At 41.1% G+C, this 12,889-nt stretch overlaps 1 protein-coding gene across 9 annotated transcripts in view; it reads left to right on the top strand.

Annotated features, from left to right (window-relative positions):
- The window catches only part of PPP4R1 (protein phosphatase 4 regulatory subunit 1), a 69,192-nt gene that overhangs the window by 23,996 nt on the left and 32,307 nt on the right, over window positions 1-12,889 (top strand). For 8 of the 9 annotated variants that reach the window (XM_071554822.1, XM_071554823.1, XM_071554819.1 and 5 more), the window contains one exon: window positions 1,166-1,272. The exons of the other annotated variant lie outside the window; for it this stretch is intronic. In XM_071554822.1, coding sequence (XP_071410923.1) covers window positions 1,166-1,272 — 107 coding nt within the window. The remainder of the gene's footprint in view (window positions 1-1,165; window positions 1,273-12,889) is intronic. 9 annotated transcript variants of the gene reach the window in all.

Here is a 12,889-nt window from a genome sequence, read left to right as displayed (position 1 = left end):
TTTTGACCATCGCTTATGTACACTGTTTGTAGTGAACATGACAAAATTTAGGTATGCTTCTGCTCTTGTATAGAGCACTGCCATTTGTCAACAGTGCTTACACCTAGGCTACATCACAGGAATGTTTCTGTCTGGCAGTTCTGGAAATACCTGGTACTTGGTGCTTGCTGCTCCAGCATTTTGATAAGTTGCTCCAGGACAGTACGAGAGTTATCAGTGTCTTGGCCACTGTTCCTTGGCCCATTCCATTCTTGGGATAGTCCTGATAGCTCTCTGATGTTCAACCCACGTTGTCCAAAAGGGGGGGGGGGAAATCTCCTGCATAACTTGAGGAGAAAGGTTGGTTGCCACTCATTCTCAATTGCTTGGTTAAAAAATTAGTGTGTAGGGCTATCTAGGGAACTGATGGATACAACTTTGTAACACAGGCTGCAGCAGAACCCTGGAGCACAAAAACACAGATTTGACTATATCTTGTCACTGGCAAGTTAATCCACAGAAAAATGTCTTGTGCTTTAGAAGGAGTAACTGAGTTGATTACGACTTATTTCTTATCTTAATGTTTCATTTTTTACTTTGCTTAATGTATGTCCCAGGTACACATGGGTTGAGTAGTATGTTTTATTTTCATGGTATATGCCCACTGCTCACAGTATATACCCACAGCATTTTAATGAAGTTTAACTTGTAAATGTCACCCTTGATACAGGAATCTTCAGCTTGAGGGTTCATGTTTTTGTGAAATAAGTTCAGAATTCTATTTGAAAATGTTTTAACTATAGTAGTGTTGTCTTGCTTTTTATGGAACAAGCTAGGGAATTCAGAGGTGAGGATGGAAGGCTGGTGCTGACTTCCTAATATTCAGCTCCTGTTTGTCTACCTAGGAGATGATTACTGGATTTGGTCTTGGTGGCTGGTTTCTCTTATCCTTGTAAGCCAAAGGGATAGTTTTAATGTTACATTTAAACTTAACAGTTCTTTAGGATTATGTCAGAATTAAGAATTCCCAAAGCAGGGCTAACTAAATTTACTGAGTTAAAAGTGAATATATATAAAATTTTACTGTTTGGTATAAGAAATTGTATGATTCACAAACTTTTGATTGGTTGTATTTCTGGACACAAATAATGCTGATTTTTTTTTTTTAATCTTTCTTGTAAACTAGGCAAATGGTGGCTCGAAGTTTGCTGGACACTTTGAAGGAAGTCAGTGATGATGAGAGAGATTGTATTGCTGTGTTGGAGAGAATCAGCAGATTAGCTGATGATTCAGGTAGGTAGCATTAAACATATTACTGGGTTATTATGGAAAAGTCAGAAGTGCTGAACCTGTGTTCAGCAAAGCAACAATAAGTTCTTTCTCATCTTCAATAATCAAACTTGGCTTCCACAAATGCAGTAAAATACTGTAAAATTTAATTGCTCTAAATCATCCCACAAAGATGACTTTCTTCTCTAGTACTCTTGTCAACAGAATTAAACCCCTTCAAAATGTAGGAGTGCCACTTTCCAGCAGTAAGTTGTTAGTAACTGTTATTATGTGCTTATGCTACTCAGCAGGTCCACATAATTATTTTAGCTTTGTAGATAAAGACTAATGTCTTGCCTTAAAAATAAACTTGAAAAACATCTGTGCAAAATTTCTTTAGGTTTCAATAGATTTTAAATGCTGAAGTTGTCCCTTTAGGGGAACCAGTTGTGAAGGTGAGAGAGGCAGCAGGAAGTGGTAAGCAAGATGCAAACGTCCTAGAATATGGTTTACATTAGAAGGGATCTGCCATGGACAGGGACTTCTTCTGCAAAACCAGGTTGTTCAAAGCCCCATCCAACCTGATCTTGAAGTCTTCCAGAGGTGAGGCAGACACAGCTTCTGGGAAACCTATTCTAGTGCCTCACCATTCTCATAGTAAAGAATTTCTGCTTTAATCTAAACCTAACTTCTTTTAGTTTAAAGCCATTACCCCTTATCCTGTCACTACATGCCCTTGTAAAATGTCTCTTTCCAGCTCTCTTGTAGGCCCCCTTCACGTACTGGAAGGCTGCAATATGGTCCCTACAGAGCCTTCTCTTCTTCAGGCTGAACACTCCAACTCTTACCAGTGGTTCCTCGTAGGAGAGGTGCTCTAGCCCTCTGATCATCCTTGTGGCCTCCTCTGGACTTGGTGCTACAGGTCCATGTCCTTCTTAGACTGGGGAACCCAAAGCTGGGTGCAGCGCTCTGGGTGGGGCTCAGCAGAGCAGGGCAGAGGGGTGGAATCACCTCCCTTGACCCCCTGGCCGTGCTGCTTATGATAGAGCTCAGATTGCAGTTGGCTTTCTGGGATGTGAGCGCACATTCCTGGCTCATGTTGAGCTTCTCCTCAACCAACATCTCCCAGTCTTTCTCCTCAGGGCTGCTCTCAATCTGTTCTCCACCCCCTGTTTATTGATACCAGGGGTTGCCCTGACCCAAGTGCAGGACCTTGTACATGGCCTTGTTGAACTTCATGAGGTTCACATCGGCCCACTTCTCAGGCATATAAAGGTTCCTGTGAATGCCATCCCTTCCCTCCAGCATGTCAACCACACCACACAGCTCCGTGTTGTCAGCAGACATGCTGAGGGTGCACTCAAACTCACTGTCCATGTGGCAAAGATGTTAAACGGAGCTGGTCCCTACACTGATGCCCAAGGAGCTCTATTCGTCACGGGTCTCCCCTTGGATATTGAACCGTTGACCAAAACTCTTTCGAGTCTGACCATCCAGCCAATTGTTATCCACCAGTTAGCCCATCCATCAAATCCATGTGTCTTCAGTTTAGAGACAAGGATGTAACAAGATAGAGCGTCAAATGCTTTGCACAAGTTCAGCTTGAGGATGTCAGTTGCTCTTGCCTTATCTACCTCTGCTGTAACCCCATTGTAGAATGCCACCAAATTTGTCAGGCATGATTTGGCTGTAGTGAATGTGTGTTGGCTTTTACCAGTCACTTCTTTATCTTCCATGTCCCTTAGCACAGTTTGCAGGAGGATCTGCAGCATGATCTTGCTAAACACGAAGGGGAGACTGGCCTGCAGTTCTTCACATCTTCCTTTTTCCCTTTTTAAACATGGAGGGTTTGTTTTCCTTTTTCTTGTCAGTGGGAACTTTACTGATTGTCACAATTCTTGAATATCATGGATAGTGGCTTAGCTGCTTTCTTCACCTGTTCCCTCAGGACCTGCAGATGCTTTGCATCAGGTCCTGTGGACTTGTAAACCTTCAAGTTCCTTAGATGCCCTCAACGCTGGGCTTCAGTGAGCAGTCCTCACCTCCACCTTCTGAGACTTGGGTTGTGTCACTGGAGCACTTGCCAGTGAAGACCGAGGCCACAAAGTTGTTGAGTACCTCAGCCATCTCTGTGTTGTGGGTAACCAGGTGTCCCACTTCTTTCTGGAGAGAGCCCACGTTTTCCCTAGTCTTCCTTTTATCACTGATGTACTTAGAAAGTCTTGTTGCCCCTGATGCCCCTGACCAGATTTAATTGTCTCAGTACTTTAGCTTTCCTAACCTGATCCCTGGCCACTTGGACAGTTTTTCTGTATTCCTCCTAGGCTATCTGACCCCACTTCCACTCTCTGTAGGCTTCCTTTTTTTGTTTGAATTTGTTCAGGAGCTTCTTGTTGGTATTTTTGCCCGACTACTTGTTTGCTAGGAAGCATGGTTCCTGCACTTGGAGGAGATGATTCTTTGATATTAACCAACTTTCTCGGGCCACTTTTTCCTCCATGGCATTATCCCATGATATTCTACCAAGCAGATCCCTGAAGAGGCCAGAAGTCTACTCTGCTGAAGTCCAGGGCAGTGACCTTGCTGTCCTACTCCTTGCTATGAGTAGGAGGGCGCTGTAGACACACCATGTCTATTGCTAATTGATATATTTGGATTCCTGGCTGTTTGGAATAAAAATGAAAAGCAAGAGAATAATGAAAAACAAATGTGAAAGAAAAGGAGTGCTTAAAAAATGATGGGGTAGTGGATGAAGGGAAAAATGGTGTGGACTGAGCTGCAACAAAATTCCAGCTTAAAGATATTTAGAAAGAATTATGGGTTTGATGTCAGTGTAGCTGATACAGCTGAAACACCAGAAGGAAGAAAGGCTTCAGCAGCAACACATCAGAAAGAATCCAAAGGTTATTCTTTTGTTATTGTAGGAATGCTGTGGGGAGAAATTTGTATTAAATCTTGAATTGGAAGAAAGTGTTTCTTCTGTTTAATGTCTGTTAGTTTTTCTCCCTTCTTCTAGAACTGCAGATCATAACGCTTTCCAAGGATAAAAAGATATTCTGGTGATTTCTGTTTCTCTGTTATGACTAATTACATTGAGTACCTCTCCAAGGATTCTTTAAGAGGGAAAAAGAGTCACTATTCATTTATGATAAAATGTGTATTTAACTGAGAACAGTGACATGCTACTGTTTCTAGAGTGCTTTCCTAGCAAAGCTCTGCTTCTGAAATCTGCATATACAGTGCCTGTTTGTGTGGTCCTGTGAACAGTTTGAAGCATCAGAAACTTTCTGGAGCTTCACTTCAATTTAGAATATGGGACAGATATGTCCAGGGGAAAATGGCCTCTTGCAGCAACTTTGTAGCCTTCGGCTTTTCATTGGTGGCCAACTAAGTGTGTCAAATTGATGTTTGTTTAGGCAGAAATGTAGTGGAAGCCAAGAGCTGAGCTCAAATCAATGTGTTGCCTTTAACAAGGGTGGAGTACATTTTTAGTCAGGGTTGGTATTTTCTTAGCGTCAGTAAAAGCAGCAGTTCAGGCTTTTCCTGCATTGTAGAAGTTGTCTCAAATCTGCCAAACTAGTTGCACTGGATTCTGCAGCTGCCCCGCGAATTAAATTTCTGCAAACTTAACTGTGAGTCTTGTGCCTCGAGCAGTCGCAGTATTGGACTTAGCTGGTTTCGGTAGGAGAGGTTATTAGAATGTCCTTGTCTCTTAAGCCATGTGAAAATTCATGAAGGAACTAGATCTGTTTTGTATCTTCGTAGTATATGTGTTTGGCTGTTACTCGTACTGCAGCACAGTGGGTTTTGTTCATTTTTTGCTTGAGGGTTTTAGTTTTGTTTATGGTTTGGGGCTTTTTTTTTGTGTGTATGTTTAAAGTTGTTATTATTAGACTTGCTGGTTTTTGTCTTACCTTATGCTGCTTACCATTTCCAGTATTTTTTCCAATTTGTAAAACATGCAAGTCCCTGAATTTGGAATAAGAAAACTTTGTGGAAGTATCTGTGTGTTTTAACTTGCTTAGTTAGAGTCAGATATATGTATGCTTAGAGCTCTCCTGGAGCCAAGCCTCTGTGTTTAAAAGCATAAATAAATAAATATAAAAATGAACTTGGGAAGTCAAACTAAACTATACTTAAGTACAGGTCTTCTCATTTGAAATTGTTGATACTCAGTAGTCTTGTGCCTATTGTTGTAACATTTAGAGGTATTTGTCTTCTCTTGTCAAAGCAAGTCACAGAAAGCGAGGTACTTTCAATTTTTTGGCAGTAGTTGGTATAATGAAGTTGTAATTGAAAAGTATACCCAGGATACACAAATCCAGCTACAGCAGTGAAGACAAACACTGGGTATTTTTCAATCCTGAACTCCAGGCTTCACTACTGTCTTTAGTTCTGAGTTCCTCAGAGTAATTACAGCTGACATATCTTGTATTGCTTTGGAATTTACTGTTTAATCACTTTGTAATTTCTCCCTTTTTGTAAGAATATTAGGTATGACTTTCTACTTAGATGTTTTTATGGTGTCTTTGAATTATGCAAGCTGAGAAGCAGCTTGGCACAGAAGGCCAGTGCTTGGCAAATGTGAAGTTATCATCCCCCATAAAGCCTTGTTAGAGATAAAATGCTTATCTTTATGTTAAAACAGCTGGGTCTTCTTCGTTCTCAGATGTAGACTAGCCACAGACTTATGTGGGCTTGAACAAGGGCCTTATGTCTGATTTTTTCACTTGGGTAAGTTAGTACAGTTCAAACTTTTTGTTTTGGTACCAGCTTGTGAATGACCCAGATAATACAAGATTTCATCATTGTGTGCTGAAGTGTGATTAACTGGCTTTGAAGTTGGCCTCAGCTGGATTATGGCATTACTGGCATTTGGCTTAGTGTTCTTGCAAGAGGCACCAGAAGCTTTACATCTTGTTTTCTGGGGGTACTTTAAAAGTCTATTATCTCCATTTCTGAAGTGTATATGTGGTAGTCTAGTGTCATACGAAGTACATACATATCGGTGTCTTTCTAAAGAAGTGATGGGGGAAAAATGAAGGGACATCCTGAAGAACTAGATTTTTTTTCTTCTGAATGAGTAGTCCCTTTACTGCAAAGAATCAGTTGTGAATGCAGTTTGTAAAAGAAACTGATTGTAAAAACAATTATTAGACTAATTGGTCATTAAGTTTTGAAGCTCTCTAAACAGGCTTAATGTGAATGGCTTCACGGCCTTAATTACTTAATAGTGTGCTTAAATGGTTTTACTAAAGTAGGTTCAATTACTGCTGTTGGTTTAGTGAGGGATGCCAACAATACCTGTTGAATTGCACATTTAACAAAATCTTCATATATAAGCAATAGTAATGGCAATGCTAATATTTGCCTCTCCCAGCTGTCAGTATCTCTGTGTTTTCTTCCCATCCACATCTCCATGTTTCAGGGTTTTCCATACCTCGTCTCCCACCGCCTGCTACACTAAGGATTTTTTTCCTGTGCTTGATGTAAACCATTTTTGTCTCTCCATGCATCTGATGGGTGACTAATGGTGACTGTACCCTCCCTCATTAGTCTGTATTTCACTCTTGCTCTACGAGTCAGTAATGAAATCCATTTTTGGTTAGTAAGAGAAAAGAAACTGACTACTGAAGCAGCACACGTGTCAGACACAGCAGCCTTTCTGCTGGACTCACAAGCTAAAAGGGATGGGCCCTGGTTATAGTGTATTTCTGCTTGTCTTGATTTTCTTTTGTCTTCAAAAAGGGTAGGAAAGTTGGAGAGAAAGATGGAACAGGAAATTAGAGAAATCAAAGAGGAAAATATTGGTGGCAGTAGAAGGCAAGAAAGAGGGAAATGGAAAGCTATTTGGGAAAGAAGAGGATAGATAAAGTTTAAACTGGCAAAGTGTAGAATTTAATTAAATTTTGTCTTTGATCAGGCACGTGATAGTCACTTTGAGAACAGTCATGTCTACAGTCCCAGTACTCTGGGCCATGGCAATGTTGTTGGCAGATTGGCATATTGGAATGCTGTGGATCTCCTATTCAGGCTCAATACAGAATGGGGATCTATACAGGGAAGGGCATGAAGGTGTTTTCTTCTCTGCCTATTTGTCTCTAGAACATACAAATCAATATTTGTGTTTGCCCTTTGCCAAATTCAATGGCATAAAGTTGTGTGTGTGTGTATGGGGAGTTAGGCTGGGTATTAGGAAAAGGTTCTTCACCCAGAGGGTAGTTGGGTATTGGAACAAGCTCTCCAGGGAGGTGGTTGCAGCACCAAGCCTGACAGAATTCAAAAAGCTTTGGACGATGCTCCGTGGTACATGGTCTGACTCCTGGGGATTCCTGTGCAGGGCCAGGAGTTGAACTTTGGTGATCCTTGTGCGTCCCTTCCAACTTGGGATAATCTATGATTGTGTAAGTTGGTTTTTTTAAAGAGTGAAAGCGTTAATGCAAAGCTGTGCACTTGCACCTTTCCTTCTTGCTCACAGCCCTTAAGAAAAAATGTTCTTAATATTCAGATATTCTTAAAACATTCATCAGAATTGTCATTTAAAGCAGCACTAACATCAGGAGTTATTCTTCATATACAGTTTTACAGCACAAAAACCTTACAGCCCCTCACAAATGTAGTGGAAAGTCACTGCTGCTTGTGTTCCAGAGCGGTCGTATTGGGATAATGAAAGCTTTGCAGACTTTATTCTGAATTGTTACAGAATAAAGCATCGTGAAATAAATATGGTTATGAGGTGGCTGTGGAATAATTACTTTGTCTACAAGTAACTGTTCTGGAGCAATTACTTGGTATTACATTGTGCAGCTCTGCAGCAATCCCCTTATAATTTCCAGTATACAGCTAATTGTGGTGCTTTACTTCCTCATAGGTGAAGTTGAATACAGAGGCCTCAGCAGGAATGAAACACATTTATATACAAAAGCTGAGTGTATGTGCAGTAGTAGCTAGGTGAGCATGTTACTTACATGAGAGATGGTGTCAAATTCTAGGGAAGTGTAAGCTTTTTTGTGAATGAAGTAGAAACAGGTAATTATTTCTATGGTTTTGGAGTCAGTTTACAATGTTGATTTAAAAGGTGGTTTGTGAAATAGCTAAAACTGATGGTTTGTTTCTTTGTGCAGATCAAAGTCTGTCGAGTTCCTGGAGATGTTGGTTGGAACATAGTGCTGGTTTTGTGTAGTTTCATGCTGGGAATCAAGAGAGGTAGAACTGTATAATTTTATTCAGGCAACTTCTTTTCAAAATTATGTCACAAAGAGAAGAAATGGAAGTCTGTTTTCACTGTCTTCTGTCATTCTCTTAATTTTGTTTGATTTCTAAGACTCAATTCAGTATAATTTAGTGAAGAACACACCAGACCTGATAGAATGAAATAAAATGCTAATGAATGAGAAAACCACAGGAATTTGCTTGAGATCTATTTTTTTAATATTAATACTTATTTGTTTTGACAAATTGCAGGGTTTTTTTACCTAGTAGATTGCTACTTTAAGGCATGGACCTACACTTTTAGGAGATGGTTTGAAAAGAGCAGTATTTAAACGTACTACCTCTGCCAAACAGAAAAACAGTGTTCCAGGCAAGTGTTATGGAGAACTTAACTGTACACAGTGATTTTTCCAGAGTGCCTAAAATAGAAACTTGATGTGAAGCAACATTCTCCACCCTTATTTTGTTTATACCATGTGGAAGGCTGGTCCTGGCTGTATTGTTCAGTGCAAAAAAATACACAATGCAGTATTCCCCAGCTGAATGCTCTCATGCTTTAAGAAGCTGCATCTAATTTTAGCTAATGCTGCCATACTCCATTCACTGTGTTGAAAACTATGCTGGTTTTGGCTGAGGAAGAGTTAATTTTCTTCACAGTAGTTAATGTGGGCCAATGTTTAGGGTTTGTGCTGGAAAAAGTGCTTAAGCTGCCCTAAACTTGTGAGTAAGGAAAGCAACAACTCAGGATGATGCCCGTGTTCTCCCTGTGAATGTGAGAGGAACTCACTGCTTCCCATGGGCAGGCAGGTGTTCAGCCATCCCCAGGAAAACAGGGCTCCATCATGAGTAAGAGTGACTTGGAAGATAAACTGCCCCACTTCGAAGGTGTCCCCTCCTTTCTCCTTCTTCCCCCAGCTGTGCATGCTGAGCATGACACCATGTGGTATGGGGTGACCCTTTGGTTGGTTGGGGTTGGCTGCTCTGCCCGTATTGCCTCTCAGCTCCTTGTGCATCTCCAATTTTTGTGCTGCTGGGGTGGTGTGAGAGGCAGAAGGGCCCTGGCTCTGTGTAAGCGCTGCTCAGCAATAACGAAAACATCTCCAAGCTATCAGCAGTGTTTCCAGCAAAAATCAAAAACACAGCCCTGTACCAGGTACCGTGAAGAAAATTAACACTGTCCCAGCCAAAACCAGCACAGTGACCAAACTGTAAATTAGGTTATTAACACAGAAAAGTTTAAACCGAAGTGGCAGACACTGTCGTGTGTTGAAACCTGCTGGAATCTGTACTTGAAGCTGCCACCTGTTTAAGCTAAAGACAAAGCTGAGGAATACATGAAGAGAATGAGAAAGTTCTCTGTCTTTAAAGGATTTTTTGGCATTGTTGCTTGGGTCTTGAGAAAATATAATGAAAATAAAAAGCTCTGCTGTAACAGCATCAGGCTGCAAGAATAGGCTCTATTCGGTTCACACTGGAGGATATGCTTCAGCCTTTGGAAGAATTGAGCTCTTATCTAAATTGTTAAGCTTGAGGCTCAGGTTCCTGCATAGCAGCAGTAATTCCCCAGAGCAGCACAAATGCCTTTTGGTGGGGAATTACGGTGTCGTATTACACAAGCAAGTTACGGGCACAGTGCTGGCTTGTTGGTTGGTTTGTGTTGACCTTACAGAGATCGCAGGGCCGTGTACTTAAAAGTTAGGAAATGTAAGAACTAAGGTGACTTTATAGTTCTGATTCATTCCTGGGCATTAATTTTTCAAATCTTTAATTGCATTATCTCATCTGCCTGTGTCCCACACTAAGCCAGAGCTTACTTAGTGGCTCAGGAGGAAAGGGGCTCACTTTACATCTGCAGATCGTCAGTATTTTCAGGCAGCTGACGTAAGTGCTGCATAATAGATGAACCCTGCTCTGAAGGAAAAAGGATCTTATGGTGCATATTGCTCTCTTACTGGAGTGCTTCTTAAAGAAATTTATGAATTCAATTTCACAGCAAACCTCATTATTTTGGGGAAAGAGAGTGTTGCCATTTTGTGAGTTGCTGGGCAAACTGTAGAGGTATCAAAGGTGTGTTGGGACAGTCTGCCCATTTGGAGTGCCTGGTGTCCAAAGCTGTATACATAACTGTTGTTAGGCTTAATACAAAACTCTTACTGGCTTTGATTGCAGAGGGGGTCTTTCTTCAGCAATGAAGACACAGTTTGGACTGCAATCAGATGAGTAGTTACTCTGTGAAGAGCCTGTCTTGAGCCTTTTGAACAGCTTCACACTAAGCAAAGGAACAAATCGGGTTTCTCAGCGTTTTGTTTTGTTCACTCTGTCCCAGCACTCTGTCTTGCCATAACTTGCTTGCTCCCATCATCAGACGGTTCTGCTACTTGAGGGAATTGTGTGACTGCACAGGGAGACTAATCTAAGTGCCAGTTTCTGCTATTTAATGATGCTGCTGTGGTGGGACAAAAGCTGCATCAGCCAGATCAGTTCTTTGATGTGGTTTGTTGTCTGGCTGCATGAACAGTTGCATTGGCGTAAATGGAAGCTGCAGGTTTTGCTTCTGGGAGGGTGGGAACTGCCTGAAGCAAATTCAGAAACAATTGAAGAAACACTGTTGCCAAACATGCAGCCTCAGTCAAATTAATTTTGCGTACTCTCACTCCCCTTTACACCCCTCAAGTCATCTTCTGTCTGCTGTAAGAAACAAGGCATGAGTGCTAGGAAGTGAGGACGAGATCCTAGTGATAAGTGTTGTGACATAAGCCCCTTGTACCCCTAGATCATGTCCTGGACATGTCTTGAAATAATAGCCTTATGGGAAAGGTGGGCATGCATTCCTCCAGCCCTGGCTTTGGGCTCTGGTTCCCACTTCCTGTCCATCAAGTTCCCATCTCTCTTCCCTTTAGTTGCTAGTCTTATCTCCTTGTCACTCATCTCTTGGCTCTCCGTCAATCCTTGTGCACTTGATGGTTCCTCATTCTGCTCTGCTTGCCAACTGCAGCCTTTTCAAATGAGTTGCTCTTTGGAGAGGGACTACATACAATCTGTGTGTAATGGTGATGACTTTCACTGTCTCAAAACATGCTCATCAAGGAAGGAGATCTCAATTTGTAGTTTCTGTGCTTTCTGTTGGATACCAGCCAATGGAGGGTGTTTGCAAGGCTTCTTTAGCTGAGCCACCTTTGGGCAGGTTGTCACACTGGTAGAAGAAAACATGTTGACATACACAAGCTAACATGGACTTCTTTCTCTGGCATATTTCAAGCCCCTCTTACAGAACAGATGAAGTTAGGCCTTGTCAGATAAGACGACTGGTGTAGGAGGAAAACAGATGCCTTTGCCAACTTAACTCTCGAAAGCAGCTGATTTACTTTGCTTGACACACCCAACACGCCCATCCTAAGAAGAACTCATCCTTAGAAGAATTGCAGCGTATCCCACTTGTGTTCTAAGGACTGCTTTGGCAGATTTTTATAAGAAAGTGGAAGAAGAGTTACTACAATAGGCATACTTTCTTTCTTTTCATTACTATGATACGTAGATTCAACTTTCAAAATTAATGATCTCATTAACTATTAGTCATCCTATTTACAGGGGCTTATTTTGATGAGCTGTCATGCTTAGTGCTGCAAATAGACTGTTCACTAAACTAGAGTTTAGCCTTTTGTATCTGTTAATTTCTATTAATTCAGGTCTGCTAAAACTTTCACATAGTTGGAGTAGACATCTTCAATCCAAACTTGAGGATGCCTGTATTGCTTATGGAGTTCAACCTGCATGTGTTCAGAACATCTGAAGTTTAAATGAAAATGCTTTTGTCCTATGTGTTCCTGCTCTGTCTGGGGAGAGGTACAGAGCAGATTGGAAGGCTTTCTGTATTTCACTTTCATGAATAGCAAACCTATTCAGTATTGATTTATCTGGGGTTTAATTTTGTAGTTTGTGACATTGTCAGCTATTCATAAACGTTACAGAGGATTCCTGGAAGTGTTCAAGGCCAGGTTGGATGGGCTTTGAGCAACATGGCCCTAGTGGAAGGTGTCGCTGCCCATGGCAGGTAACTGGAGCTAGATGGTCTTTAAGGTTCCTTCCAACCCAAACCAATCTGTAACTATGATTTTGGTATGTTTTTCTATGGGAAAAGTAATTTAAATCTATAGTGAAAGACATGGAGACCATAGGCATTAGATTACGTTGTGATCTGTGATCTGTTCTCTTTGTGTTCAGTGAAGAAAAGACTGTGTGGTGCTTGCTTTGTCTTTGCTATGTTTTATTTAGGCTTGAGTTTACACTTGTTATCAGTGTCCAGAACAGCCAAGTGCTGCACACAATGGCCATGTAAAATGCAAATGCAAGTTAAATGATTCTTTTTAATAAAAGGTTGTGCTTTTAATATATCTTATAAATAACTAATATTCCAAGGAAGATTATTCTT

The sequence above is a fragment of the Pithys albifrons genome, chromosome 4 (genome assembly GCF_047495875.1).
Source record: "Pithys albifrons albifrons isolate INPA30051 chromosome 4, PitAlb_v1, whole genome shotgun sequence".
Classification (NCBI taxonomy): domain Eukaryota; kingdom Metazoa; phylum Chordata; class Aves; order Passeriformes; family Thamnophilidae; genus Pithys; species Pithys albifrons.
Note: the sequence above shows the minus strand (reverse complement) of the source record. Positions and strands in the feature narration are given on the sequence as shown.